The sequence below is a fragment of the Perognathus longimembris genome, chromosome 1 (assembly GCF_023159225.1).
Source record: "Perognathus longimembris pacificus isolate PPM17 chromosome 1, ASM2315922v1, whole genome shotgun sequence".
NCBI classification, from domain to species: domain Eukaryota; kingdom Metazoa; phylum Chordata; class Mammalia; order Rodentia; family Heteromyidae; genus Perognathus; species Perognathus longimembris.
In genome coordinates this window covers 52,808,290-52,833,356 of record NC_063161.1, presented here as the reverse complement: position 1 = coordinate 52,833,356, position 25,067 = coordinate 52,808,290, and the positions used below count along the sequence as shown (strand labels likewise).

General features: G+C 42.0%; 1 protein-coding gene across 1 annotated transcript in view; it reads left to right on the top strand.

Moving 5' to 3' along the window:
• The window catches only part of Scn8a (sodium voltage-gated channel alpha subunit 8), a 189,449-nt gene that overhangs the window by 105,071 nt on the left and 59,311 nt on the right, over window positions 1-25,067 (top strand). The window contains exons 7-12 of the mRNA XM_048364197.1: window positions 817-1,038; window positions 2,075-2,138; window positions 4,096-4,237; window positions 5,745-5,951; window positions 7,147-7,440; window positions 23,077-23,439. Of these exons, the coding sequence (XP_048220154.1) occupies window positions 817-1,038; window positions 2,075-2,138; window positions 4,096-4,237; window positions 5,745-5,951; window positions 7,147-7,440; window positions 23,077-23,439 (1,292 nt within the window). The remainder of the gene's footprint in view (window positions 1-816; window positions 1,039-2,074; window positions 2,139-4,095; window positions 4,238-5,744; window positions 5,952-7,146; window positions 7,441-23,076; window positions 23,440-25,067) is intronic.

Here is a 25,067-nt window from a genome sequence, read left to right as displayed (position 1 = left end):
TCTTTAATCCCTGATTTTTCCATTTGTTTATTCAACAAATATTTACTGTAGGCTAGGCTTTATAGATAGAGCTTTGAACAAGAAAGGCATTAAAAATGGTTTACTTCCATGAGAAATTCTACAAAGGAAAGTATGAGGTACTGATAAGATGCTAACAATTAGTAAAGGAGAGAGAAGAGTTAGAAAGGCAAGGAGACCTTCTGGTAGAAATGATATTTACCCTGCAAACTATTAGAAGGTCAAGGAGGAGTAGACAGGTAGGACAAGGGGAGAAGGAAATCAAGCAGAGAGAGCGGCATGTGTAAAGGCCCTGAGGAGGGACTGAATTTGGTTCATTTTGAGAAAGTTATTATTAAAAGTTATTAACAGTTGTCTGAGACAGGAAAGTACATCCAGGGAGCAAGGGACCACATGTTGGTGGAAGAAGCTTTCTTTGGCTTTCTGAGAAGTATCAAAGCCAGCCCCCCATCTAGAAAGTTTGTAAGACTCTTATTTCCAATTAATCACCAGAAAACCAGAAATGGAGCTGTGGCTTAAAGTGATAGAATGCTACCCTTGAGGGGTAAAGCTTAGGGATAGCACCCAGACCCTGAGTTCAAGCCCCATAACCACAAAGAAAAAAAAAGTATCAGCCTTAACAATGGACAAGTGTGGAAACTTCTGCTGACCCATTGTTATCCTGGGTATAAGGTTGCAGTAACCATAATTCAAGGGAGGTGCTGCGGTTGAAGGACAGTGGCTGGAGCTAAGAGGGAGGCTGTGGGAGGTGAAGGGGACTTGCCAGTGACTTTGGTTCTGGGGGCTCTATCTCCATAGGCTTGAAGACAATCGTGGGTGCCCTTATTCAGTCTGTGAAGAAGCTGTCGGATGTGATGATCCTGACAGTGTTCTGCCTGAGTGTTTTTGCCCTGATTGGACTGCAGCTGTTCATGGGGAACCTGCGAAACAAGTGTGTCGTGTGGCCTATAAACTTCAATGAGAGCTATCTTGAAAATGGCACCAAGGGCTTTGATTGGGAAGAATATATCAACAATAAAAGTAGGTGGCCCCTCACCTGCAAGAGGAAAAGCCTGTCCCTAATTTATGTGGTCAGAAGCAACCACTGGGCTTCAAAAGTAGATAGGCCTAGAATGGATGGCAACACTTCCAGAAGATTTGTGAAGACATTCTCTTTTCTTAAAGCCAGGATTGTGTTTGGAAGCCCTCAGAAATCAGCCCTCTCTCATTTCTACCCCTCTATATAATCAAACCCTTGGAGCTCTTTCATGTGTACCCTGAACTTTTGCTTTAACATTTAAGCTTGGAAGCTTGATATAAATTTTTTCCCTTATTGTGATACTTGAGCTCTTTAAAAATGTAGTTCAGAATATGCCTTTGGAATCTAAGCTTGCTTAATACTAGTAAGACCTTTGTAATCTATCTAGTCTAGGAAGTCAGGCAGTCTGCAAGGCACCAAGCGCCTGTTACATTACAGTTCATGTATTCTTAATAATTTTATTTAAGGAACTAAAGCACTTGTGTTTTAACAAGGAAATGATGATGTAGTGGTATTTCTATTAACTAATATAAAAGTTAGCAATGTTGTCATTAGTAACTCCTGAGAAAGTCAGTTTCATCACTATAAGAAAATACTGTAAAGAAGATTTCAGAGATGCATACCTTCTAATTAAAAATATGACATGGTAACTAGTGACCACTGAGGAGGTCTAGAATATTTTGATAAAATTAAGGTATAAGGATAAAGATTAAAGTTATCCAAAGGGATGAAGAACTCAGCAACTTTGATTCAAGTGCCAGAACCTGATGTGGAGGTCAGAAGTACTGGTGGAAGCCTGGTGCCTCTAAAAGACCATTACATCAAGGGCCTTAGAGTAGCACTTTTAGATATAAATGTCTATAGGAAAGTCATTAATGGGAAGGAATTCTCGTCAGCTTTCACTGCTGTTGGAAAGATTTATATGAGCTTAAATCAATAGCTGTTTCTTGAGGGCCAGTTAGGAACAGTGTAACCTTATTCTCTCATTCATTTAATTCATTTTACCTATTCATTTCCTGCCTCTTCACACTCTTCTAGCAAATTTTTACATAGTTCCTGGCATGCTGGAACCTTTACTCTGTGGAAATAGTTCTGATGCTGGGTAAGTAGCTCACCTGATTTTATTCTCCTTCCTTAAAATAATGTCCCTATTATTAGTTGGGTCAAAATGGACAATATTTTCACATTTCTTTGTATTCATTGACTGTACAAATGGGTCTGACCTATTGCTTGACTCAGAGTCTCTTTCTGTTTCATATTCATCTATTCATAGGTTAACATTTCACTAATGGTGATTGTACCTGTAGTCTCAAGCTAAGTCAAAGATGTAAAAGGATCAGGGAAAAATATGTAACACTAAATAGCTTACAGATTTACACATTCCCTTTATTCTATCTTAGCATATAGAACAAAGTCATTCTATTCTCTTGGTAATCATTTAGCATCCAAGGATGAACCAAAAATGTGCTAGACCTGACAGCATGGGGGAAGAAATACATAACAACCTAAGATTTGTGTGCTGGTTCTGCTGCTTGTAGGGTTTTTTGTTTTGTTTTTTGCCAGTCATGGGGCTTGAATTCAGGGCCTGAGCACTGTCCCTGAGCTTCTTTTTGCTCAAGGCTAACACTCTACCACTTGAGCCACAGTGCCACTTCCAGCCTTTTCATTTTATGTGGTGCTCAGGAATCAAACCCAGGGCTTCATGCATGCTAGGCAAGCTCACTACCACTAAGCTGGATTCCCAGCCCTGCTTCTAGTTTTAAGACCTTTGCCAAAGCATTTATTTAACTTTTCTGAGTCTTGTTTCTTTCGTCCATGAAATAGACTTAATAAGCGAGGCTTTCTTTTCTTCACAGTTATTGTAAGGAGCCAAATTGATAACATACATGAAAGTTCTTTGTAAATAGCTGTTGATTGGTCATTATGTAGACTATTTTGGTCCTTAGGACCGATATATTGGTTGTTATTCTGAGTATACTGTAATTATTTAAAGGATATTAGAACTGAGGACCAGATCCACTTTAATGGTATTGGGCTTTAATCTCAGAGCCTTGCACTTGCTAGGCAGACACTATCCCTTGAGCCATGATTTCAGCCCAGAACAGGCATTAGTTAATGATCATGACAAGATATTAAAGAAGGAAAGCAGTATCAGGTAGGTCCAAAAGCAAAAGCGTTAATGACTTAGGGGGTGCCAGAATCCCCAGCTTGTTGCAGTGAGTGTTAAAAGAACAGAAATAACCAAAAAGAACTTTTGAGGCATTTGTCATTTGGGATAGAAGCTATAATGAATTTGATTGATTTGTAAATTGCTATATATGGTTCTCATACTTTAGCATGTATAAAATTACCTAGCGGCTGGGAATGTGGCTTAGTGGTAGAGTGCTTTGCCTAGCATGCAAGAAGCCCTCGGTTTGATTCCCCAGTACTACACAAACAGGAAAAGCCAGACATAGCCCTGTAGCTCAAGTGGCAGAGTGCTAGCCTTGAGCAAAAAGAAGCTCAGGGACAATGTCCAGGCTCTGAATTCAAGCCCGGGACTGGCAAATAAACAAACAAATAAACATATCTCTTTAAAATATGAGTTCATAGATTTCCACTATATCTCTTTAAAATATGGCTTCATAGATTTCCACTATTGCTGTGTGCTTTTTTGCTCAAGGCCACTCTGAGCCACTGCTCCACTCCTGGTTTTTAGGTGATTAGTTAGATATATATGAATCTCACAGCCTTTCCTGAGGTGGTTTCAAACCATAATTCTCAGATCTCAGCCTTCAACGTAGCTAGGACTACAGGTGTGAGCCACCAGCACTCAACCCAGGACTCTGCATTTTTAAGGCCTATACCAAGTGATTCTAATTCTAAGCTCTATGTAGAAATTGTCCAGCCACTTCCTACCTAACTCCTACTTCCTATCTAATTGGTTGGCCTGACATTTTAGATGGCTGTTTCCTCTCTCCAAGGTCATAGAGTAGGTGGATTTGTGTTGTTTGTTTTCTTCAAGGGCATGACTTGGTAAAATTAGGTGAAAAACTCTGTATTTCCCTTTCTTTCTTCAGGCAATGCCCAGAGGGATACCAGTGTATGAAAGCAGGAAGGAACCCCAACTACGGTTATACAAGCTTTGACACTTTTAGCTGGGCCTTCCTGGCATTATTTCGCCTTATGACCCAGGACTACTGGGAAAATTTGTATCAGTTGGCAAGTATCTACTCTTTTTCTTTTGTGGTAGAGTGGCCAAGAAGTTACATGTGGGTTGAGGAAATCCTATGTGAAAGACTGTTAGTGAGGACCTTAAGCAGGATCTGAGGAATAGCATTTTCTACAGACAGCTGAAGTGAATGCTCCCAGCTCTCATTCTTATCTCTTGAATGCTCAGTCACATACAGAAGTAGAAGCTTACAGTCTTACCAGCCTCTGCCTGGCCTGGGAATCTGCAGTCCATGACTACTTTCTCTTGTTTCACCATCAGCAGCATTTCTCCTTTAGGGAATCAGTTTAAGAAATATTAGACCTTGTTTGTGCATGGCACTATGCTACACATAAAGATGGGTTTTCTATCCATAAGGACCTTGAAGTGTAATGTATCAGCATTTTGAGGGTTGTAGCACATTTGGACTTGTTCAGACATATTATACAGGCAAATATAAAGTCAGGGGAAGGAGGTGGGAGAAAAACGAGGGAGAAGGTAACAAGTTTGATAAGAAATGTGCTCACTGCCTTACATATGAAACTGTGACCCCTCTGTACATCACTTTGACAATAAATAAATTAGTTCATTAAAAAATAAAGTTAGTATCTTTCTCTTGGGCTGCATTGAAGACTCTGGCACAAAGTTTAATTTACTGGCTATGATGGGAAAGTTAGTGTAGATTGCTGAAGCTCTTTCAACTTTGAAATCCCATCACATTGTTTTCTACTTGACTCTGATATTTGGTGATGCTGGCTAGTTTGAGAATAAAAATGCTTCCCCTACCCCAATACATGAGGGAACCTCTTTAAGGAATGCTTCTGTTCTTACTTTTCTGTCAGCCTGGAGATCTCAAAGGTTAGACTCTTGCATATGAAATATTTAAATATTTTTATTGAAAGAATAAAAATGAAAACTCCATAAACAGTAGTATACAAATAACCTAACCCAACTGTTCTCAGTGAGATTCATTTATTCACTTTTAGTGAAAGAAACAGGACTCTTTCCCTTTTTTCCACTTCCCGCTATCCTTTATTGTCTCTTTTATAAGTCATCTTATTGCAAAAGACTACAGTGAGGTAATTAAGATGGGGACTTCCTGACCTGATCCCTAATATGAAATTTGTCTGTTAATATTCTTGGAGAACCAGTAGATTAGTTGTATATTCTTTTTCTTTGCACTCATTTTAGAACCAGCTGATGATGGAGTCAAATACATTTCTTAGCCCAAAGTTTTTTTTTCATTTTTAAGGCATTTTTCCATGAAGAAGTAGGTAGGGAATCTTTGGAAATGGAAGCAGGCTTTTTTATTCCTCTCAGTGGATGGGACATACAACTGCTGCTTAGTATGAGTTAACATAAGGGATCCCATTCACTCCTGGACATGTTCTGTGTTCAGCAGTAAGTGCTACCTATCCAGATTGTAAGCAATACTTCAACAGAAGAACTGGGCCCACGGGTGTTTCAGTCTGCTTCATTTGATGCAAGTGACTTACTAAATGGACTTTGTCTTTGTAGACTTTACGAGCAGCTGGAAAAACATACATGATCTTCTTTGTCTTGGTCATCTTTGTGGGCTCCTTCTACCTGGTAAACTTGATCTTGGCTGTGGTGGCCATGGCTTATGAAGAACAGAATCAGGCAACACTGGAGGAGGCAGAACAAAAAGAGGCTGAGTTCAAAGCAATGTTGGAGCAACTTAAGAAGCAGCAGGAAGAAGCACAGGTTGGTGACTAGTTATTTGCAACAGGCCTCCCTCCCAGACCAAGTGACTAAAGCTCCATCTAATTGCCATTGTTGAGATTCAGCTCTGTTCAGCAGTGTTCATTGTGTAGGAAGATTGGTGGGAAAAAGTGACCCGTGTTATTTATATAGTGCTTCATGTTTTTTGTTTGTTTGTTTGTTTTTGCCAGTCCTGGGGCTTGAACTCAGGGCCCAGGCACTGTCCCTGAGCTTCTTTTGCTCAAGGCTAGTACTCTACCACTTGAGCCTCAGCGCCACTTCCGGCCTTTTCTGTTTATGTGGTACTGAGGAACCATACCCAAGGCTTCATGCGTGCTAGGCAAGCACCCTACCACTAGACCATATTCCCAGCCCCTTGATTCCATTTTTCTAAGAAACTTTCTAGTCTTTATCCAAATATGTATGCTTTTTTAAAAAACATTTTTTTTTTTTTTGGCCAGTCCTGGGCCTTGGACTCAGGGCCTGAGCACTGTCCCTGGCTTCTTCCCGCTCAAGGCTAGCACTCTGCCACTTGAGCCACAGCGCCGCTTCTGGCCGTTTTCTGTATATGTGGTGCTGGGGAATCGAACCTAGGGCCTCGTGTATCCGAGGCAGGCACTCTTGCCACTAGGCTATATCCCCAGCCCTTTAAAAAACATTTTTGGCCTCAAAATACAGAATGTAATTTCTCTTTTTCTTTTCGGGGCTTGGACTTAGAGCTTGTCTCTGAACTTTTACTCAAAGCTAGTTGATCACCATTTCCAGCTTTTTGGTAGTTAATTGGAGATAAGAGTCTCAGAGATTTTACTTCCTGTGCTGGCTTTGAATCACGATTCTCAGATCTCAGCCTCCTGAGTAGCTAAGATTACAAGCATGAGCCATTGACATCCAACTAGCTATAATTTTCAGAGTTGCTCAACAGGGTTCTTTTGGTATCAAGAGGGCAGCTAGGTTCATAACTGAGATACCCAGAAGGGTTCATCAAAGTGCTCACCATTGGTTCTGTTCTAATCACTTAGGGCTATGTGCCAATTCACCTAAAAAAGGGAGGCACCCAGCCTGGCCACAGCCTCCTCAGTCAGGGATTCTCCCTCCCTTTCTCTGTCTATGGAAAAGAAATGTTCCTTACTAATTGGCTGTCTTGGGTGGCCTCTGATAAGGCTTGTGACCTGGTTTGTTGCTGTGGCTCCTTTCCTAGGCTGCTGCAATGGCCACGTCTGCAGGCACTGTCTCAGAAGATGCCATTGAGGAAGAAGGTGAAGATGGTGTTGGCTCTCCACGGAGCTCTTCTGAAATTTCTAAGCTCAGTTCAAAGAGTGCCAAGGAAAGACGAAACAGGAGAAAGAAGAGGAAGCAAAAGGAGCTCTCTGAAGGGGAAGAAAAAGGGGATCCTGAGAAGGTGTTTAAGTCAGAGTCAGAAGATGGTATGAGAAAGAAGGGTTTTCGGCTGCCAGACAATAGAATCGGGAGGAAATTTTCCATCATGAATCAGGTAAACTCCTTGCAAGTAAGCCTAAGGAATTCTTCTTTTCCCCATCTCGCCTGATTTTATTTTCCCTTTTGCCCTGACCTCAGTCCTTCCTCTGTGCTCCACATTGCCCTCCTTCAGGAGGAAGCATTGCCAGCAGGTTGGGAACTTTTTCTTCTCTAATCCTACCCTCCCCTGTGGATGCAAAAGGCAGCCCTGGCACACTGTGATCACCTTAGGCAGCCTTGCTTCTCACTAACATCTGCCTCACACCAGCAAGCCTGATGTGAGCTCTGAAGCATCAGGAAGAACTTTTCTCCTTTCAACATCAGACGTCTCTGTTTAATAATTGCATATAATTGTGGGAAATAAAAGGAGTTGTGAAACTCTTCAGGATATCCTATTTGAGCATGGCAAATTCTAGTAATTAATTATGCTAAATATATGGTATATTGTGCTGATAAGTACAGTATATCAAAAGCCTACAGTTTTACCCAACTTCAGTAGATGTGGAAGCTAAGGTAAACAAGGCGGAGAGAACTTATAAACATTTAGCATTCCATTTCGGTCACTACCATCACATGATAGATCTCTTTGGATTTTAAAGGACATCACAGAAATTCAATCCTTAGGCCATTTAACTACCCATTTTAAAGAATGCTGGAAAGGTATAGAATAGGTATAAAATACATTACAGTTATTGTGAATGGCAGTGTATGTAGTGTCTTTTGTTTTTTCCCAGAGATAATTCATTTTATGTCTTGTTTTCATCTTTTACCTTAGTTTAGTCTTTAGACAATCCTGTTCATATTATCATAGCAAAGTATTTCCTGTCCCTCCCTTTCTTTTTATCTTAGTTTGTTGTTTTTCTTTTCTATGCAGCTCTCCACTGCAGTTTTCCTTTCTGTAGTCTTTCTCCCTCTCCTTTCTGTTTTTGTGTTGTCTGTAGAACACCCCTGAAATGTAACTCTCATTTTTCATGTAGCAAGCATTTATGGAGTGACTACCATGTGTCAAGGACTGTGGGAGTCCTAGACATTTTTTAGAGGTAGTTCAACATAACCCACCTCTTGGGGAGCTTACAGGGCAGTGGGGCAGCCAGATGCAGTGAAGAATTATTTATGTAATGGCATCAACAATATCATTATATAATTGATATATACTATAGTAGAACTGTTTGGGAGAGTATAGATCTCTCCTGATCTGAAGGCTTAGCTGAGATTTTTCTAGATGGGATCAATTTCTAAACGAGGCTTAAAGAATAAACTGAAATTGATGATGTACGTATGTGCTGATGGACATCCCAAACTTGAATTATTTATTGGACAGCCAACAAAGGGAGGTCTTTCTGACATTCTAATGGTCAAACAGTGACTCAGATCTTAGTGATTGGAACCATGAAAGTTGATGAGATCATTCAAAGACGATGTGTCAGGTGAGAGAACAGTGTGACACAGACATGACTTTGGTGTTCATAGATGTAGGAGCTGGTGCTCATGAAAGAAAACTGATAATCTAGGCATAATGGCTCACGTTTATAATCCTAGAAGGAATTTGAGATCAGGAGGATCAAGATTTCAGGCCAAACTGGGCAAAAAAATTCATTAACCCCTCCCCCCATCCTAAACAATAACAAGTTGGATATGGTAATAGGAGAATCATAGCCTCGGCTAGGCTAGACATAAACAAGACCCCTATTTAAAAAAAAAGCCGGACTCCAGAGGCTCACCTGAAATCCTTGCTACCTACTCTGAAGGCTGAGATCTGAGGATCACAGTTCAAAGCCAGCCTGGGCAGGAAAGTCTCTAAGACTGTTATCTCTGAGAAACTACCAAAAGGAGCGGGGGGGGGGGGGGGGGGGGAGCCAGAAGTAGAGCTGCCACTCAAGTGGTAGAGTGCTAGCCTTAAGCAAAAGAAGCTTGGGGATAGCACCCAGGCCCTGAGTTCAAGCCCCCGGACCAGCACACATACAAAAAAGAACAGACCATGGTTTGGAAGATGAGGGAATGATATAATCATTAACTGGTTAGGAGTACTTCATCTCTTGAAACGTCAGAAAAATAGGTTAAGATGGAACAGATACATTTGTACAAGACATAATTTAGAGAAATAAAAATCTAAATTGAAGGGAATGAGAGGTTGAATTGAGGGTTTATACACTTCCTTATTGAAGGGTTGCTGTCAGGACTCAAGGGGTAGAGAGCCTGTTTAGCAAGAACAAAGCCCTGAATCGAACCTAGTACTGCCAGAAAAGGAAACATTAACAGTTCAAAGTAGTTAGGCAAAATGGGCAGGGTCCTGGTGGCTCATGTCTGTAATTCTAACCACTCAAGAGGCTGAGATCTGAGGATCAAAGTTCATAGCTAGTCTGGATAGGAAAAATGCATGAGACCCTCATCTCCAGTTACCCAGTTAAAAGCTGGAAGTAGAGCTCTGGCTCAAGTGGTAGACTGCCAGCCTTGAGCAAAATAGCCAAGGGACAGTGCCCAGGCCCTGAGTTCAAGCCCCACTGCTAGCACCAAAAAAAAGGAGGAGGAGTGGAAAAAAGAAGGATTTCCCCTAAACAGATTCTATTTGCAAATGAAATCCTAATTCTTTAGTGTAGACTTCATAGCATTTCCCTCCCCCCAATATGGACACATTCTTTTCAGTCTCTAGTCCCTGGTATACCCAGAATGAACTACCAGTTGTTTATCATCTGTGATGTTTGTTTTCTATTCTCTGTGGTTTGCTCGAGACATGCTCCTAAGATGCCCCATTTTCCCATCTCTGACTGTCCATGTCACAGTTATTCCTCACATTGTTCTTTTCAGAAACCTTTCCTGACCCCTCCCTAATTGGAAGTTATGTACCTCTTTGTGAACGCAGAACCTTAAACTTACTAGGCAGGTGTTCTACTGCTTAAATGCATGCTCCAAAGCTTTTTTGCCCTGGTTATCTTGAGATGGGGGTCGTACTTTTTTCCCAGGTCCACTCTTAAAGCTCTGTTCTCCTGTTTTATACTTCTCGATGTAGCTAGGATAACAGGCACATGCTACCACACTCCTCTTTTGAGATAGATCTCTCAGACTTTTCTGCCCAGCTTTGCTGGAACCACTATCCTCCTTTTTATTGTATGTGTACTCTGTGTACCTGTAGACTTAATGTTTATATCCTTTCCTCTCAAAATCTTAGTCTGCTTCTTCGTGCATAGCCATCATTCAGTTATTGTTAGACTTTCAGAATTCTGGCTTAACTACCTTTAGGACTTCTTTATAGTCTGGAATCATCTCTGTCTCACCTTCATATCACCTTTCTCCTAGTTCCACTTCTTTTGGGGAAAAGTGTTGATTGCAGCTTTATTGTAATCCTATCCTTGTCTTGAAAGCCATCACTGAGCTCCTTAATGAATACATTAGTGATGGTAGCACTAGCTATTGAATAGTCTCTGATTAATCCATGAGCTTTAGCACAGAGTCGTATTGATTGCTGCCTAGCTCAAAAAATAAAACTGGGCTTCAGAGATGTCCTGCTTTGCATACAAATGTTCAGTTCCTCTAATTTCTTCATTTGAAAAAACATTGTAGATTCCTAGAGGCCATGGCTGACTGCCAAGATTTGCTTCAATGCCCCACATGCTAGTGGTGTCCTTTGTCCCAGGACTCTCCTCCAGTTTCTCTGATTTTATTTGGAAGAATGAATTGGAAAGTGAGGCCTCACTTTATAGGATCCCACTTTTCTCTCAGGCACACAGTTGTGATGGTAGGTTCCAGTCAAGTAAGAGAGATTTACTAACTTATTCAAGGTTATATAGCTAGTAGAGGGTTAGAGGTAGAATTTAACCCCAGATCTGTCTACTCCAGAACTTTTGCTCCTAGCTACCCTTGTCCCTCACCTGTACACATACATGGTCAGATCTTGTTTAGAATTAAGAATGAATGTGTCTTTGTTTTCCCACAGCACAATTCAAATGTGTCAGTTTCCTTTATGTCTTATCTTCTAAGTCTAAATATCTCCTACCCATTTCTATTTTTAGAGCTCAGGCTGGTTTTTTTTGTAAGTATTAAGTTGAGACTATTTTTTCACAGTATTTTAATTATTGCAGCTATAGAACAATATTTTGGTCTTAGGGTTGTTTATATCTTTAAAAATCACTGATGACTCCAAAGAAACTTTTTTGTTTTGCTTTGCTTCTGTTGTTGTTCATTTTCTGAGATAGAGTTTAGCTATGTAGCTCCAGGCTGAGGCTCAAGATCCTTCTGCCTCTACCTCACAAATGCTGGGATTGCAGGTTTATGCCACCATGACCAGCCCAAAGAACTTTATTAAAATGTACTTCTGCAACCAGGTTTCAATGGCTCATACATAGCTACTTAGGAGGCTGTGATCTGAGAGTCACCATTCAAAGCCAACCCAGGCAGGAAAGTCTGTGAGACTCCTATCTCTAATAAACCCCCAGAAAGCTGGACATGGAGCTGTGACTTAAGTGGTGGAGCTCTACCCTTCAGCAAAAAAAAATGGGGGGGAAAAAAAGCTCACTGACAGCATTCAGGTCCCAGGTTCAAGCCCCAGAACTAGCACCAGGTGCCAGTGGCTCATGTCTATAATCCTAGCTACTCAGGACACCGAGATATGAGGATCAGAGTTCAAAGCCAGCCCAGGCAAGAAAATCTATGAGACTACAATCTCTAATTAACCAAAAAGTCAGAGGCAGAGCTGTGGTTCAAGTGGTAGAACACTAGCTTTGAGCAAAAAAGCTAATGGACAGCATCCAGGCCCTGAGTTCAAGCCCCAAGACCAGCACCCCCCCCCCATTATCCTATTATGTTATAATTCAAATTTTAAATATTCACTTGCTAATTTAGTTTAAAATGATGGTATAACATCACTAAGATTTGTATTACTTACACACACACACACACACACACATTTTTTGCCAGTACTGGGCTTGAACTCGGGGCCCGAGCACTCTCCCTGGCTTCTTTTTGTTCAAGGCTAGCACTCTACCACTTGAGCCACAGCACCACTTATGGCTTTTTCTATATATGTGGTGCTGAGGAATCAAACCCAGGGCTTCATGTATACAAAGCAAACATTATACTACTGGGCCATATTCCCAGCCCCAGTATTATATTTCTTATAAAAAATAGTCTTTACAAAATGAAGTATTAAGAAAAGTACTGGCACAAAAGCAAAAAATGCATACATAAATAAAATCCATTCTAAATTTTTTAAAAATTAAGAAAAGTGCTATTGTTTACCTATCTATAATTATCTTTAATCAAACCTGCTTCTCCAAACATTTAATCTGTTAGAACATATTTTTTGGTTGAAGTATTTGAAGAAAATAGTTTTATACAGATACATAGTTGGGAAAGGGAACAATGTTTATTTTTTTGTCAAATATGAACATGTTAACTTCAGCACTTAACCCAAAAACTGTTTCCTGTAAAAGTTGCACATTGAGTCAATTACTTCTTAAAAACAGTAGAAGCAGGAAGCTAGAAACACTCTTAACAACCTATACTATGTAGGTGAAAACCACTTTAAGAGTGTGTCATTTGGGGCTGGAAATGTGGCTTAGCCGGTAAAGTGCTTGCCTTACATGCATGAAGCCCTGGGTTCGATTCCTCAGTATCACATAGACATTTTTAAAAAGCCAGAAGTGGTGCTGTGGCTCAAGTGGTAGAGTGCTAGCCTTGAGCAAAAAAAAAAAAGTCAGGAACAGTGCTCAGGCCCTGAGTCCAAGCCCCGGGACTGGCAAAAAACAAAAGGGTGTCATTCAACATGGAACTCTGTAATAGGGGTAAAAATATTTTTTTTTTTATTTTTTTTTTATTATCAATTGAACATAAATTTTTTTTTTTTTTACAAGGTGCTGTGCAAAGAGGGTGCAGTTACATAGTAGGGCATTGTGTACATTTCTTGTGATATCTTACAACCTGTTTTCCCATCCCTTGTCTAGGTCAGGTAGACCCATATGCAGTATACAATGTATCAAGCACATATACAGTGTTCACAGACTTGGTCTCTACTGTCTCTCCATCTCCCTTTGTTAACAGTCATATATCAGGGAGATCATGCCCCTTTGTTTTCTGTGTTCTAGGCTTGTCTCACTCAACATTATTTGTTCGAGTTCTGACCATTTCCCTGCAAATAACAATATTTCACCATTCCTAATCGCTATGTAGTATTCCATTGTGTATAAGTACCATATTTTTTGGATCCATTCATCTGTGGAGGGGCATCTGGGTTGTTTCCAAATTTTGGCTATTGTGAATTGTGCTGCGATAAACATGGAAGTACAAATGTCCTTTTGATATCTTGGGTTTTGCTGTTTAGGATAGATGCCTAGGAGTGGTATGGCTGGGTCATAGGGTAGGTCTATATTGAGCTTTTTGAGAAACCTCCATACTGTTCTCCAAAGTGGCTGTACTAATTTGCACTCCCACCAACAATGGAGAAGGGTTCCTCTTTCCCCACAGCCCCTCCAGCATTTGTTGTTTCCTGAGTTCAGAGTATAGGCCATTCTAACTGGGGTGAGGTGGTATCTCAGGGTTGTTTTTATTTGCATTTCCTTTACTAGCAGGGATGTTGAGCATTTCCTCATGTGTTTCTTTGCCATTTTTATATCTTCTCTTGTGAAGTCTCTCTTTAGCTCTTTTGCCCATTTCCTAATAGGTTTATTGGGCTTGGAGGGGCTTAGTTTTTTGAGTTCTCTGTAGATGACAGATATCAGGCCTTTGTCTGTTGCTGTGCTGGTAAATATCCTTTCCCATATCGTTGGCTGTCTTTCTATTTTGGTGGCTATGACCTTAGCTGTGCAGAAACTTTTTAATTTGTAGTAGTCCCATTTGTTGAGTCTTTCCCCTATTTGTTGTGCGCCTGGGACTCTATTCAGGAAGTTCCTTCCTGTGCCTATAAGTTCTAGTGTCTTTCCTACTCTGTCCTTCAGTAGTTTCAAGGATTCAGGTCTGATGTTGAGGTCCTTGATCCATTTTGAGTTGATCTTGGTGCATGGTGATAGGCTTGGGTCTACTTTGAGTTTTCTGCATATGGCTGCCCAGTTCTCCCAGCACCAGTAGTTGAAGAGGCTATGTTTATTCCATTGTATGTCTTTAGCTCCTTTGTCGAATATCAGTTGGCTGTAAGAGTGCGGTTTTATTTCTGGGTCTTCAATTCTAATCCACTGGTCTTCCGATCTGTTTTTATACCAATACCATGCTGTTTTTGTTATGATGGCCTTGTAGTAGAGCTTGAAGTCTGGTATGGTGATACCTCCTGCACTATGTTTTTTGCCTAGAATTGCTTTGGCTATTCTAGGTTTTTTGCTGTTCCATATGAACTTATGGATTGGTTTCTCTATTTCAGTGAAGAATGTGGCTGGGATTTTGATAGGTATTGCATTGAATTTGTATAACAATTTGGGCAGTATGGCCATTTTCACTATATTGATTCTGCCTACCCATGAGCATGGGAGGTCTTTCCATCTCCTTGTGTCTTCTTTGATTTCCCTTATTAGATTTTTGTAGTTTTCATTGAATAGGTCCGTCACGTCCTTGGTTAAGTTGATCCCTAGGTACTTTATTCTTTTTTTGGCTACTGTAAATGGAATCGTTTCCATAATTTCCTTTTCTGTTTGTCTATTGCTGGTGTACAGAAAAGCTGCTGACTTTTGTGGATTGATTTTGTATCCTGCTACTTTGCCAAATTGGTTTATTAGATGTAGGAGTTTGGGTACTGAGTTTTTTGGGTCCTTGAGATATAAGATCATGTCGTCTGCGAATAGGGATAACTTGATTTCTTCCTTGCCGATGTGGATCCCTTTGATGTCCTCCTCTTGCCTTATTGCTATGGCTAGGGATTCCAGTACTATGTTGAACAGAAGTGGGGAGAGTGGGCATCCTTGTCTTGTTCCTGTGTTTAGGGGGAATGATTTAAGTTTCTCTCCATTTAATATGATATTAGCAGTTGGTCTGTTGTATATGGCTTTTATTGTTTTGAGGAATGTTCCATCTATTCCTGTTCTCTCCAAAGCTTTTAATAGGTATGGATGTTGTATTTTGTCAAAGGCTTTTTGGGCATCGACTGAGATAACAATGTGATTCTTGATTTTAGTTCTGTTTATGTGGTGAATTACATTGATTGATTTACGGATGTTGAACCATCCTTGTGACTGAGGGATGAAGCCTACTTGGTCATGATGTATGATATTCTTGATCACTTTCTGGATCCTGTTAGCTAATATTTTATTGAGGAGCTTTGCATCTGTGTTCATTAGTGATATTGGTCTGTAGTTCTCTTTTTTTGTTGGATCTTTGCCTGGTTTGGGGATGAGTATGATATTAGCTTCGTAGAATGAGTTCGGGATTTTTCCCTCCGTTTCTATTTCGCGGAAGAGTTTGAGGAGTATTGGAATTAGCTCCTCACTAAAGGTTTTGTAGAATTCATTGGTGAATCCATCTGGGCCTGGGCTTTTCTTAGTAGGGAGGTTCTTGATTACCTCCTGTATCTCACCGTAAGTTATTGGTTTATTTAGTTGATTTATTTCTTCTTGGTTCAGTTTGGGCAGTTTGTACTTCTCTAAGAATTGATCCATTTCTGTAAAATTATTGTTTTTTGTTGAGTAGAGGTTTTGGAAATAGCTCCTTATGATTGTTTGAATATCGTGTGTATTTGTTGTAATTTTTCCTGTGGAGTCCCTGATTTTACGTATATGAGTCTCTTCTCTTCTTTTTTTTGTGAGTCTTGCAAGGGGTCTGTCAATTTTGTTTATTTTCTCAAAGAACCAGCTTTTAGTCTTATTTATTTGTTGAATGGTCTTTCTATTTTCAATCAGATTTATCTCTTCTTTAATCTTTGTAATCTCTCCCCTCCTAGTCGTTTTAGATTCTGTCATTTCTTGTTTCTCCAGTTGTTTTAGTTTCATCGTGAGGGTATTCACCTGCTCTGCTTCCATTCTTTTAATGTGGGTACTGAGTGCAATGATCTTGCCCCTCAGTACTGCCTTAGCTGTGTCCCATAGGTTTCTTTGTGATGTGTTTTCTTTGTCATTGTGGCTTATGAATTCGTTGATTTCATCTTTAATTTGATCTGTGGCCCAAGTGTTGGATAGCAGCGTGGGGTTTAGCCTCCAAGAGTGTGTATAGGCTCTGTGGTATCCTTTGTTGTTGAGGGTTACCTTTAATCCACTGTGATCAGATATAATACATGGGATGATGTCAATTCTTTTGTATTTGCTGAGGTTCTTTGTGTGGGCTATGACGTGGTCTATTTTGGAATATGATCCATGGGCTGCTGAAAAGAAGGTGTATTGGGTCTCTGTAGGGTGGAAGGTTCTATATAGGTCTGTTAGATCCATTTGGGCAATGGTGTTATTTAGGTCCTCAGCTCCCTTACTAATCCTCTGGGTGTTGGATCTGTCTCTTGGAGAGAGAGGAGTATTAAAGTCACCCACTATGATTGTGTTTGCATCTATCTTGCTCTGTAATTCTGTGAGAATTTGCTTGACATATGTCGGGCCTCTTTTGTTCGGTGAGTATACATTTATCACCGTGATGTCTTGATTCTGGATTTTTCCTTGTATCAATATGTAGTGTCCTTCTTTGTCTTTTTGAGTGGACTTTAAAGAGAAATCCAGCTTGTCTGAGATCAGGATGGCTACACCTGCCGTTTTGGTGGGTGCATTTGCTTGGTAGATCTTGCTCCATCCTTTCATTCGAAGCCTGTTTTTGTCCCTTGCTGTAAGGTGGGTCTCTTGTAGACAACAGATGTCAACTTTTTGCTTGCGGATCCATTCTGCCAGTCTGCTCCTCTTGATCGGGGAGTTTAAGCCATTTATATTTAAAGAGATCAAGGATAAGGGTGTTTTTTCTCCTTCCATTTTCTTGTTGGGCTGTTTTTTCCTGTTGTTTTTTTTTTTTTCTTCTTGTCTTTAGTGAGCTTGTGTTTCTGCTGGACTTTGGCTATTGAAGTTTCTTTCTGAATCTGTCTGTGTGTCTTTTACGATCTCTGTTGGGTGGGCTTCCCCTCTTAATATTCGCTGTAGGGCTGGTTTTTTATTCACATACTCCTTTAGCTCCTCTTTGGTGTGGAAAGATCTGGTTCTCCCTTCGAATGTGAACTCCAGTTTCGCTGGATATTTGATCCGAGGTTGTAAATTGTTATTCTGAAGTACTTGGATGGTGTTCTTCCACTCACTTCGAGCTTGGTAAGTTTGTGTGGATAAGTCGGATGTTATTCGAATCCTCTTCCCATTGAAAAAAGTTTCCTTCTTCGCTTTGGCTGAATTCAGAATTTGCTCTTTAATCTTGAGGTCTGTAGTCTTGAATATTATGTGCCTTGGGGTGGTTTTCCTGGGGTCTGGCCTGCCAGGTGTCCTATAGGCTTCGGTTACCTGGATGGGGTCCCCTGTGAGATTGGGGAAGTTTTCTGCAATAACTTTATTGAGAACATGATTAAGCCCTCTGCTCTGATATTCGGCTCCTTCTTCTATTCCAATTATACGCAGATTATATCTCTTGTCTTTGTCCATTAGTTCCTGGAGTAATCTTCCCTGAAGCTTCACCTTTTCTTGGAGTGTGGTCATTTTCTGGTTGTTGTCAGCTGCTTCATCGTCCAGGCGAGAGATTCTGGATTCCATATGGTCCATTCTTTGTGTTATGGTTTCAATTGCGGAGTTTATGGATGTCAGAGAGCTATTCATGGTTGTCATATCAGCTCTGATCGTGGAAATTTCTTCCTTTAAAGAGTTGTATTTTAAATCTATTTTTTCATGCATTTCAATTCTCAGGGTGTGGAGATTTTCTTTAAAGGCGGCTTGCATTGTATCCATTTTTGCTTCCATTTCTTTAAACGAGGCTTGCATTGTATCCAGTTTTGCTTCCATTTCTTTCTTGGCTTCCTGGGTGTCCTTCCAGATTTCCGCTCTAAACTCCTGGAATTGTTTTCTGATTTCATTTCTGACGGTTTCGATCATTCCTGTTAACATGTCCTCATTTGCTTTTTTATTCTCCATCTCCTCTCCAGTCGTGCTGCTTTTTGGAGCTGGCGAGTTGGCTTGTCCTTTGATGAACTGAGTTATGTTTCTTTGTGATTTGCGCATCTGGAAGTCTGTGTAGTTCTTCCCTCCCTTCTGTGTAGGCGTGTCTGCGTCAGCAGGTGCTGTCGCTGTGGCCCCGCCCACCAGTGCAGGGCACGCCTATCAGAGCGGGCGCTTTCGCCGGGGCCCCGCCCTCCTGTGCACTGTGAGTCCCCTACAACAGGCACTTAAGTGGGGTTTGCCTCCCAGAGCGAGCCCTGGGTTGTTGGGTTGTGCTTGCGCCCTCCCGCGAGTCCGTTGGGGGGGGGAAGCAGTATGTGTGGGGCCCAGTGGGATCGACTGTCCGGGTGTGGCTTGGCACCCTCAGACCTCGCCTCCGCTTCGAGGAGGGGGAACGAGATCAGGCTCAGGTGACCCTGCTGGGCTGGTATTGCCCACCAGCGCCTGTGATTTTAGTTGTAAGAGTCCGCAAGGTCTAGGCGCCTCGGGTGGGGCTTGCCCTGCCGGCCGTCCCTGGCCCCTGTTGGGAAGGGGACGGGGCCGGTTCTGCCAGTTCAGGAACCTTTGGGGGCTTGGGGCTGTTCCGCCCTTCCCCTGCTAGACTGGCTTCCCAGTGCCTGCTGGGAGCTTCCCGCCTGATTTGGGGAATCTTTGTTCCCACGGGAGTGGGGAGGGGGAGGGAGGGAGATATATCGTCTTTGTCGGGCTTGGGTCTCCCGTTGGGGGAAGGGATTATGGGGGACTCACTTTTGCTGCTTTGTGTGCGTGTCCCGCACCGCCGTTGGCCCTTCAGGGGTTGGCGAAGTGTCGTGGTGGCTCCCCCATTCCCTCTTTCTGCCGCGCTGGGTTCCCTTGTCCGAATCCGGTGTGGACCCGAACTTCTCGTCGCTGCTGGGTGTGTCTTGGTCCGCACCCTGCTTTGTGTCCGTGGGGTCTCCCGCTATATGGATTCTGCGCTCCTGGCAACCTGTCTGCCGATCGCCGGGTTTCCCTTTCCCAGCCTGACCCTGTTTGGGCCAGGGCCGGCTGGTGGGGGGAGGGTGCCCCGATTAATCTCCGGCTCCGTGTAGGTTTTCGGTTCTTCTTTTTTGCTCCTTTTTGTTTTCCTGCGTTTCTCCACTGCTTCTGGATGCTGGTTTTGCTGGGTTCTTGGTGGAGTGTTGGGTGTTGGAGTTCCCAGCTCGCTATTCAGTTGGTGCGAGTCGGGGTGCCTCCCTATTGTCTCGGCGCCATCTTTCTCCATACCGGTAAAAATATTTTTAATAACCTTTTCACATTTTAGATGGACCTCCTTGATGATATTCCAAACTCAACAGTGGCAGATTTTTGTTAGTTAAAATGCAGAACCTGAAACTATGTCATTTAATTTCACACTCTGCTCATTCTGTTTTTAACCTGTGAATCATTTGTAACATCATGAATTGATCATTTGGGAAATTTTGTTCACTTGAGTTATGCATGTTTTCTAAATATTGTCATATTTCTCACCACCAGTCTCAAAGGAAAAGTCTTTAGATATTGTGAAGTTGTTAGGCCTACAGTACCCCTTGTATGCTTATGAGAAAATGAGAGTATTGAGGCAAGCATTATTTCAGTGTTACCATGGAGTAGTTTTGACCTTGGTGGGAAGGGGTTATGGAGGCAGGTAATAAAAGAGCTTCACAAACCAAATGTGGTCTGAATCTTCTGACCTCATTTTGAGAACCTATCAAAAGGAGAGCTTTACTTTTTTTTTTTAAGCCTATAAATGCCCTGATTCCCCAGATAATTTTTTAATAGAATATGGTTTCTATCCTCTCAAATCCAGAACACTTCAGAACCATTCTCCCAAGAAACACCTAGACCCAAGGGTGTGTGTATGTGTGTGTATTTTGTGTGTGTCCCTGTCCTGGGGCTTGAACTCAGGAACTGGTTGCTGTCTATGAGCTTTTTAGCTCAAGGCTAGCACTCTACCATTTGAGCTACAACTTCTCTTTTAGCTTTTTGGTGGTTAATTGGAGATAAGAGCCTCAAGGACTTTCCTGCCTGGATTGGCTTCAAATCTTGATCCTCAACTCTTAGCCTCCTGAGTTAGCTAGGAATAAGCATGAGCCACCAATACTTGGCTTCCAAGGCTATATTTTTAACTAGCTATAATATAACCACCTAAAGAGTACTTGGTTGTTAACCAGGAAGATTTTGAAAATAGCAAGTAAGGCCTCCTCATCTCTTAAAATTGACTAAGTACCAGAGTTAATAGATAATAGGTATTTTGTGAAATAAAATTAAATTTCATCATTAAATAAATCAAACCTCTTTCCTTAGGTAGAGGCTAATGTACCAGGTAGTGTCAGCACTACATCAAGCATTAGCTTGATGTAAAATCATTCAGTCCAGGAAAACTTGCTGTGTGAAGCAAAGTAGTGACCCATTGCAAGGGAAGCTAATTTTCAGTGTGTAATCTAAGTACATGTTAATTAAATTAAATACTGCATCAACTATGTACAAAGCAGTCCAAGAGATATAAAGGTGAACAGGCACTGTGTGGCCTTAAGGATGTGTGGCCTTGTAGATGATTTGAAGGAAAGATAAAGATACACACACACACACACACACACACACACACACACACACACACATCGTAGGAGAAGTAGAGCATAAGTACCCTGAAAGAGGGACTCATACATTGCATGTCTGCTTCTCTTGAGCACTGAGTAGTAAATTCTCCCTTCAACAGCAGCCTCCCTCCATCTGTGGATATACATCTTTGTTCTTATATATGTGAGAGATTGAGTCTTACCTGAAACTCTTCACTCTCTGGCTTTGATCAGCTTCTTGGGTAGTGGGATTACAGGTATGTGACATAATGGCCAGATTGTGTGGGTACATATTAAGACACTATCTTTTAGCCAGCCACATTTTTTTTTTCTTTTGGTCCGTCCTGTGGCTTGAACTTTGGGCCTGGGTGCTGTCCCTGAGCTCCTTTGTTGTTGTTGTTGTTGCCAGTCCTGGGGCGTGTACTCAAGGCCTGAGCACTGTCCCTGGCTTCTTTTTGCTCAAGGCTAGCACTCTACCTGGAGCCACAGTGCCACTTCCAGCTTTTTTCTATATATATGTGGTGCTGAGGAGTCGAACCCAGGGCTTCCTGCATACGAGGCGAGCACTTAACCACTAGGCCATATTCCCAGCCCCTGAGCTCCTTTTTGCTCAAGGCTAGCACTCTAACACTTGAGCCACAGCTCTACTTCTGGCTTTTTCTGTAATTAATTGGATGAGAGTCTCACTGGCCTGGTGCTAGTGGCTCATACCTGTCTTCCTAGCTACTTAGGAGGCTGAGATCTGAGGATCACGGTTAGAAGCCAGCCCTTGCAGAAAAGTCCCCATGAGACTCTTATCTCCAATAAAGTACTAAAAAGCCAGAATTTGCACTGTGGCTCAAATGGTAGAGCCTAGCCTTGAGTACAAAGAGGCTCGGGGACAGTGCCCAAGCCCTGAGTTCAACCCCCAGGATGGGCAAACATAAATGCATAAATAAATAAATAAATGGAGGGGTCTCATGGATTTCTCTGGGGGGGGGGGGGGAAGGGGGGAGCCACTGGTGCCCAGCTCAGCCACATTCTTTAGAACAATATTTTCCCCAAACTATCTGTAATAAAGGACTAGTTTCTATTTTTTCCAATTGTTAGGAAATGATACTATTATAAAATACAACAATGAATTTCTAGAAATGATGGCATTCTTAGATGTTATGACATTGTTAATTGCTATTTTAAAAAATCACTAAATGTTTCTCTCAGCTTCTTGTCTTGTCTCATTGCAAACCATTAACAGTCTTGTACCAGCACTGATCTGTGAATCACACTTTTAGTAGAATAGATTTAGTAGAATAGGTTTTAGTAGAATCGGGATGAATCAGTGACTCAAGGAAGATGCCCTAACATACATGTGTAAGGCAGAGAAGACCAGATCCCTGTGTCAATATGTGCATCTTGTAAATATACGATAGCTTTTATTCATAAACAAGACCCAGTCAGCACTCAGGGAATGCCACCCTCTCTCAGTGCTAGGATACAGCAGAACATTAAAATAAGTCAAGGTTGCTTACCTGCAACCTCTTCTCCAAAGGCCTATTTACACTGGATGATGTGTATTTAACAGTAATCTCCATGTAAATGATCTATGCTTAGTGTCTTTCTTGACATGACCTCTAGTAATCAAACTCATTTATGTCTCATTTACAAGTTGCTTACAACCAAGGCAGGAAGAGACTATACTGCCATTGAAACACACAAAAGGTAAGAGAATGGAGCATAACAGAACAAGAATTCTCCAAAGAAAATGTACTGATCTGAGATTGGAGGCTGTGGACATTATCGGAAGAGACAGAAACTAGACGCATTTTGAGTGTAGAATTAGAAATTTCCTGTCTAGCTGACAGGAAGATAAGAATGAATGCTAAGTAGCACCCACAACTCTCCCACAGTTATCATTAAAAAACAAACAAACAAAAAAACAAAAACCCACTACTTTCTGGGAACGCTTGTGTTCTAATGGGAAGACTGCCCCGGTGGCCGGGCTTGGGGACGCCAGGGGTCTTCTGCACAGCCCGTGGGGTCACATCTCTTTCTCCTCTCCTTCTCTCCCTTCTCCTGCCCTTGCAGTCCCTGCTCAGCATCCCGGGCTCGCCCTTCCTCTCTCGCCACAACAGCAAAAGCAGCATCTTCAGCTTCCGGGGCCCTGGTCGGTTCCGAGACCCCGGCTCTGAGAACGAGTTCGCCGACGACGAGCACAGCACGGTGGAGGAGAGCGAGGGCCGCCGCGACTCGCTGTTCATCCCCATCCGGGCCCGCGAGCGCCGCAGCAGCTACAGCGGCTACAGCGGCTACAGCCAGGGCAGCCGCTCCTCGCGCATCTTCCCCAGCCTCCGGCGCAGCATCAAGCGCAACAGCACCGTGGACTGCAACGGCGTGGTGTCGCTCATCGGAGGGCCCGGCTCCCACATCGGAGGGCGGCTCCTGCCAGAGGTGAAAATAGATAAGGCAGCTACCGACCACAGCGTAAGGAAGTACACAGTAGACAGGCTAGGCATGGCGGTCTCTCAACTCCCTCCCTCTTCCCACCTGCCCTGCCCGGCCCTGTCAATTACACCTTTCACTGTCTCGCACCCACTCTGGCCTCTATCTCTCTCCAGTCCTCCCCATGACCCTCGTTGTTCCCCGTCCCCCTCTTTATTCACTGCTTCTTTAACCTGTCTTCTTTGTTTCTAATCTCCTTTCCAAGCAACTCGTTTTTCTTTCTTTTTTTTTTCTTCTTCCAATTTTCTCCCTCCATCGGCCCCATGGGTTCCCTCCCTCCCCCAACTTGCTTTGATTGACTGCCCGGATGGAATGAGAATGCCACCATGCCACTACCAGCGACCAATTCTGAGCCGGTTTGGAACCACCTTTGCTTCTTTTCCCCACACTTGCCCTTCCCAACTAGGAAAACAGCTTGGAATTTAAAGATCTTACCCTTTCTAATTTTTTAAAGAAAGTAACGTTTTAAGTAAGTTTCTGTCTTCTCTGCAAGGATAAGATGTGATTTTTCCAAAGAGGAACGTTCATACCTAATGCTGAGATGGGAGCTTTGTTTCAGGAGAGCCAGGCAAGGTTGAAGAGGCCTGTAGAGGCCAGACCAGACTATTAGCAGAGACTAGAAGGGAAAGAAAAAGAGCAAGTGGGAGATGGGGCAAGAACACATGGTGTATGGGGGAGGAAGGAGAAGGGAAGCAAAGATGAATTTTAAATGTAATCAAGTAGCAAGCATATAATAGCTTCACAAAATAATTTGTCAGGGGTTTAGTAATGGTTCCCCTCTTTGGGAAAATCTCTTAACATTTCTCTAAATTCTAAGCTGTTTATACTCTTTTCTCCATTTAAGTTTTAAGTTATCACAATCTCAGCAATCCTAAACTTCCTGCCTCTAATTCTTTAACTCTCCTAGGTGCCTCCCATAGCTGGTGTGAGCTCCTTGAGATAGCATGTCAGTCTATACCCCATTCTAACACTTCAGTGTCTTCTAACCCAGCATGAAGATAGCCAGCTCCAATTAGCATGATGCATGTATGGATGAAAACTGGACAATCATGAATGAAATGTTGCAGAATAATCTGTGTTTTAGCACTTAAGGGCACTTATTGATAGTACAGATAAAAATTCAGAGGGCAGGCCTGCAGTGTAACTGTCGTAGAGTATGTCCTTAGCATGCAAAAGACTCTGGATTCCATCTCTAGCATTACACACAAAAAAGTTCAAAAAGCAGTTTAAATGTGTCTGAGATTGTATTCCTCTCTCTCTCTCTCTTTCTCTCTGCCCATTTATTTCAAAGGAAAAATCATTTGCCCAATATGTTTGTAGCTTTTTACAAGCTACTAATTATGCTGTTTGTGTGTGTGTGTGTGTGTGTGTGTGTGTATGTGTATGTGTATGTGTATGTTGTGTTGTGCTGGAGATTCAACCCAGGGCTTTGCACATGCTAGGCAAGTACTCTGCCACTGAGCTACACCCCCACAAGTTTTTAAAAATTATTTTTATCTGCATTGTGCAATTCATTCTAAACAAAAATTTTGTAAGGCTGACAATTGAAAACTGATGGGGCAATATAGTTGAGCAAC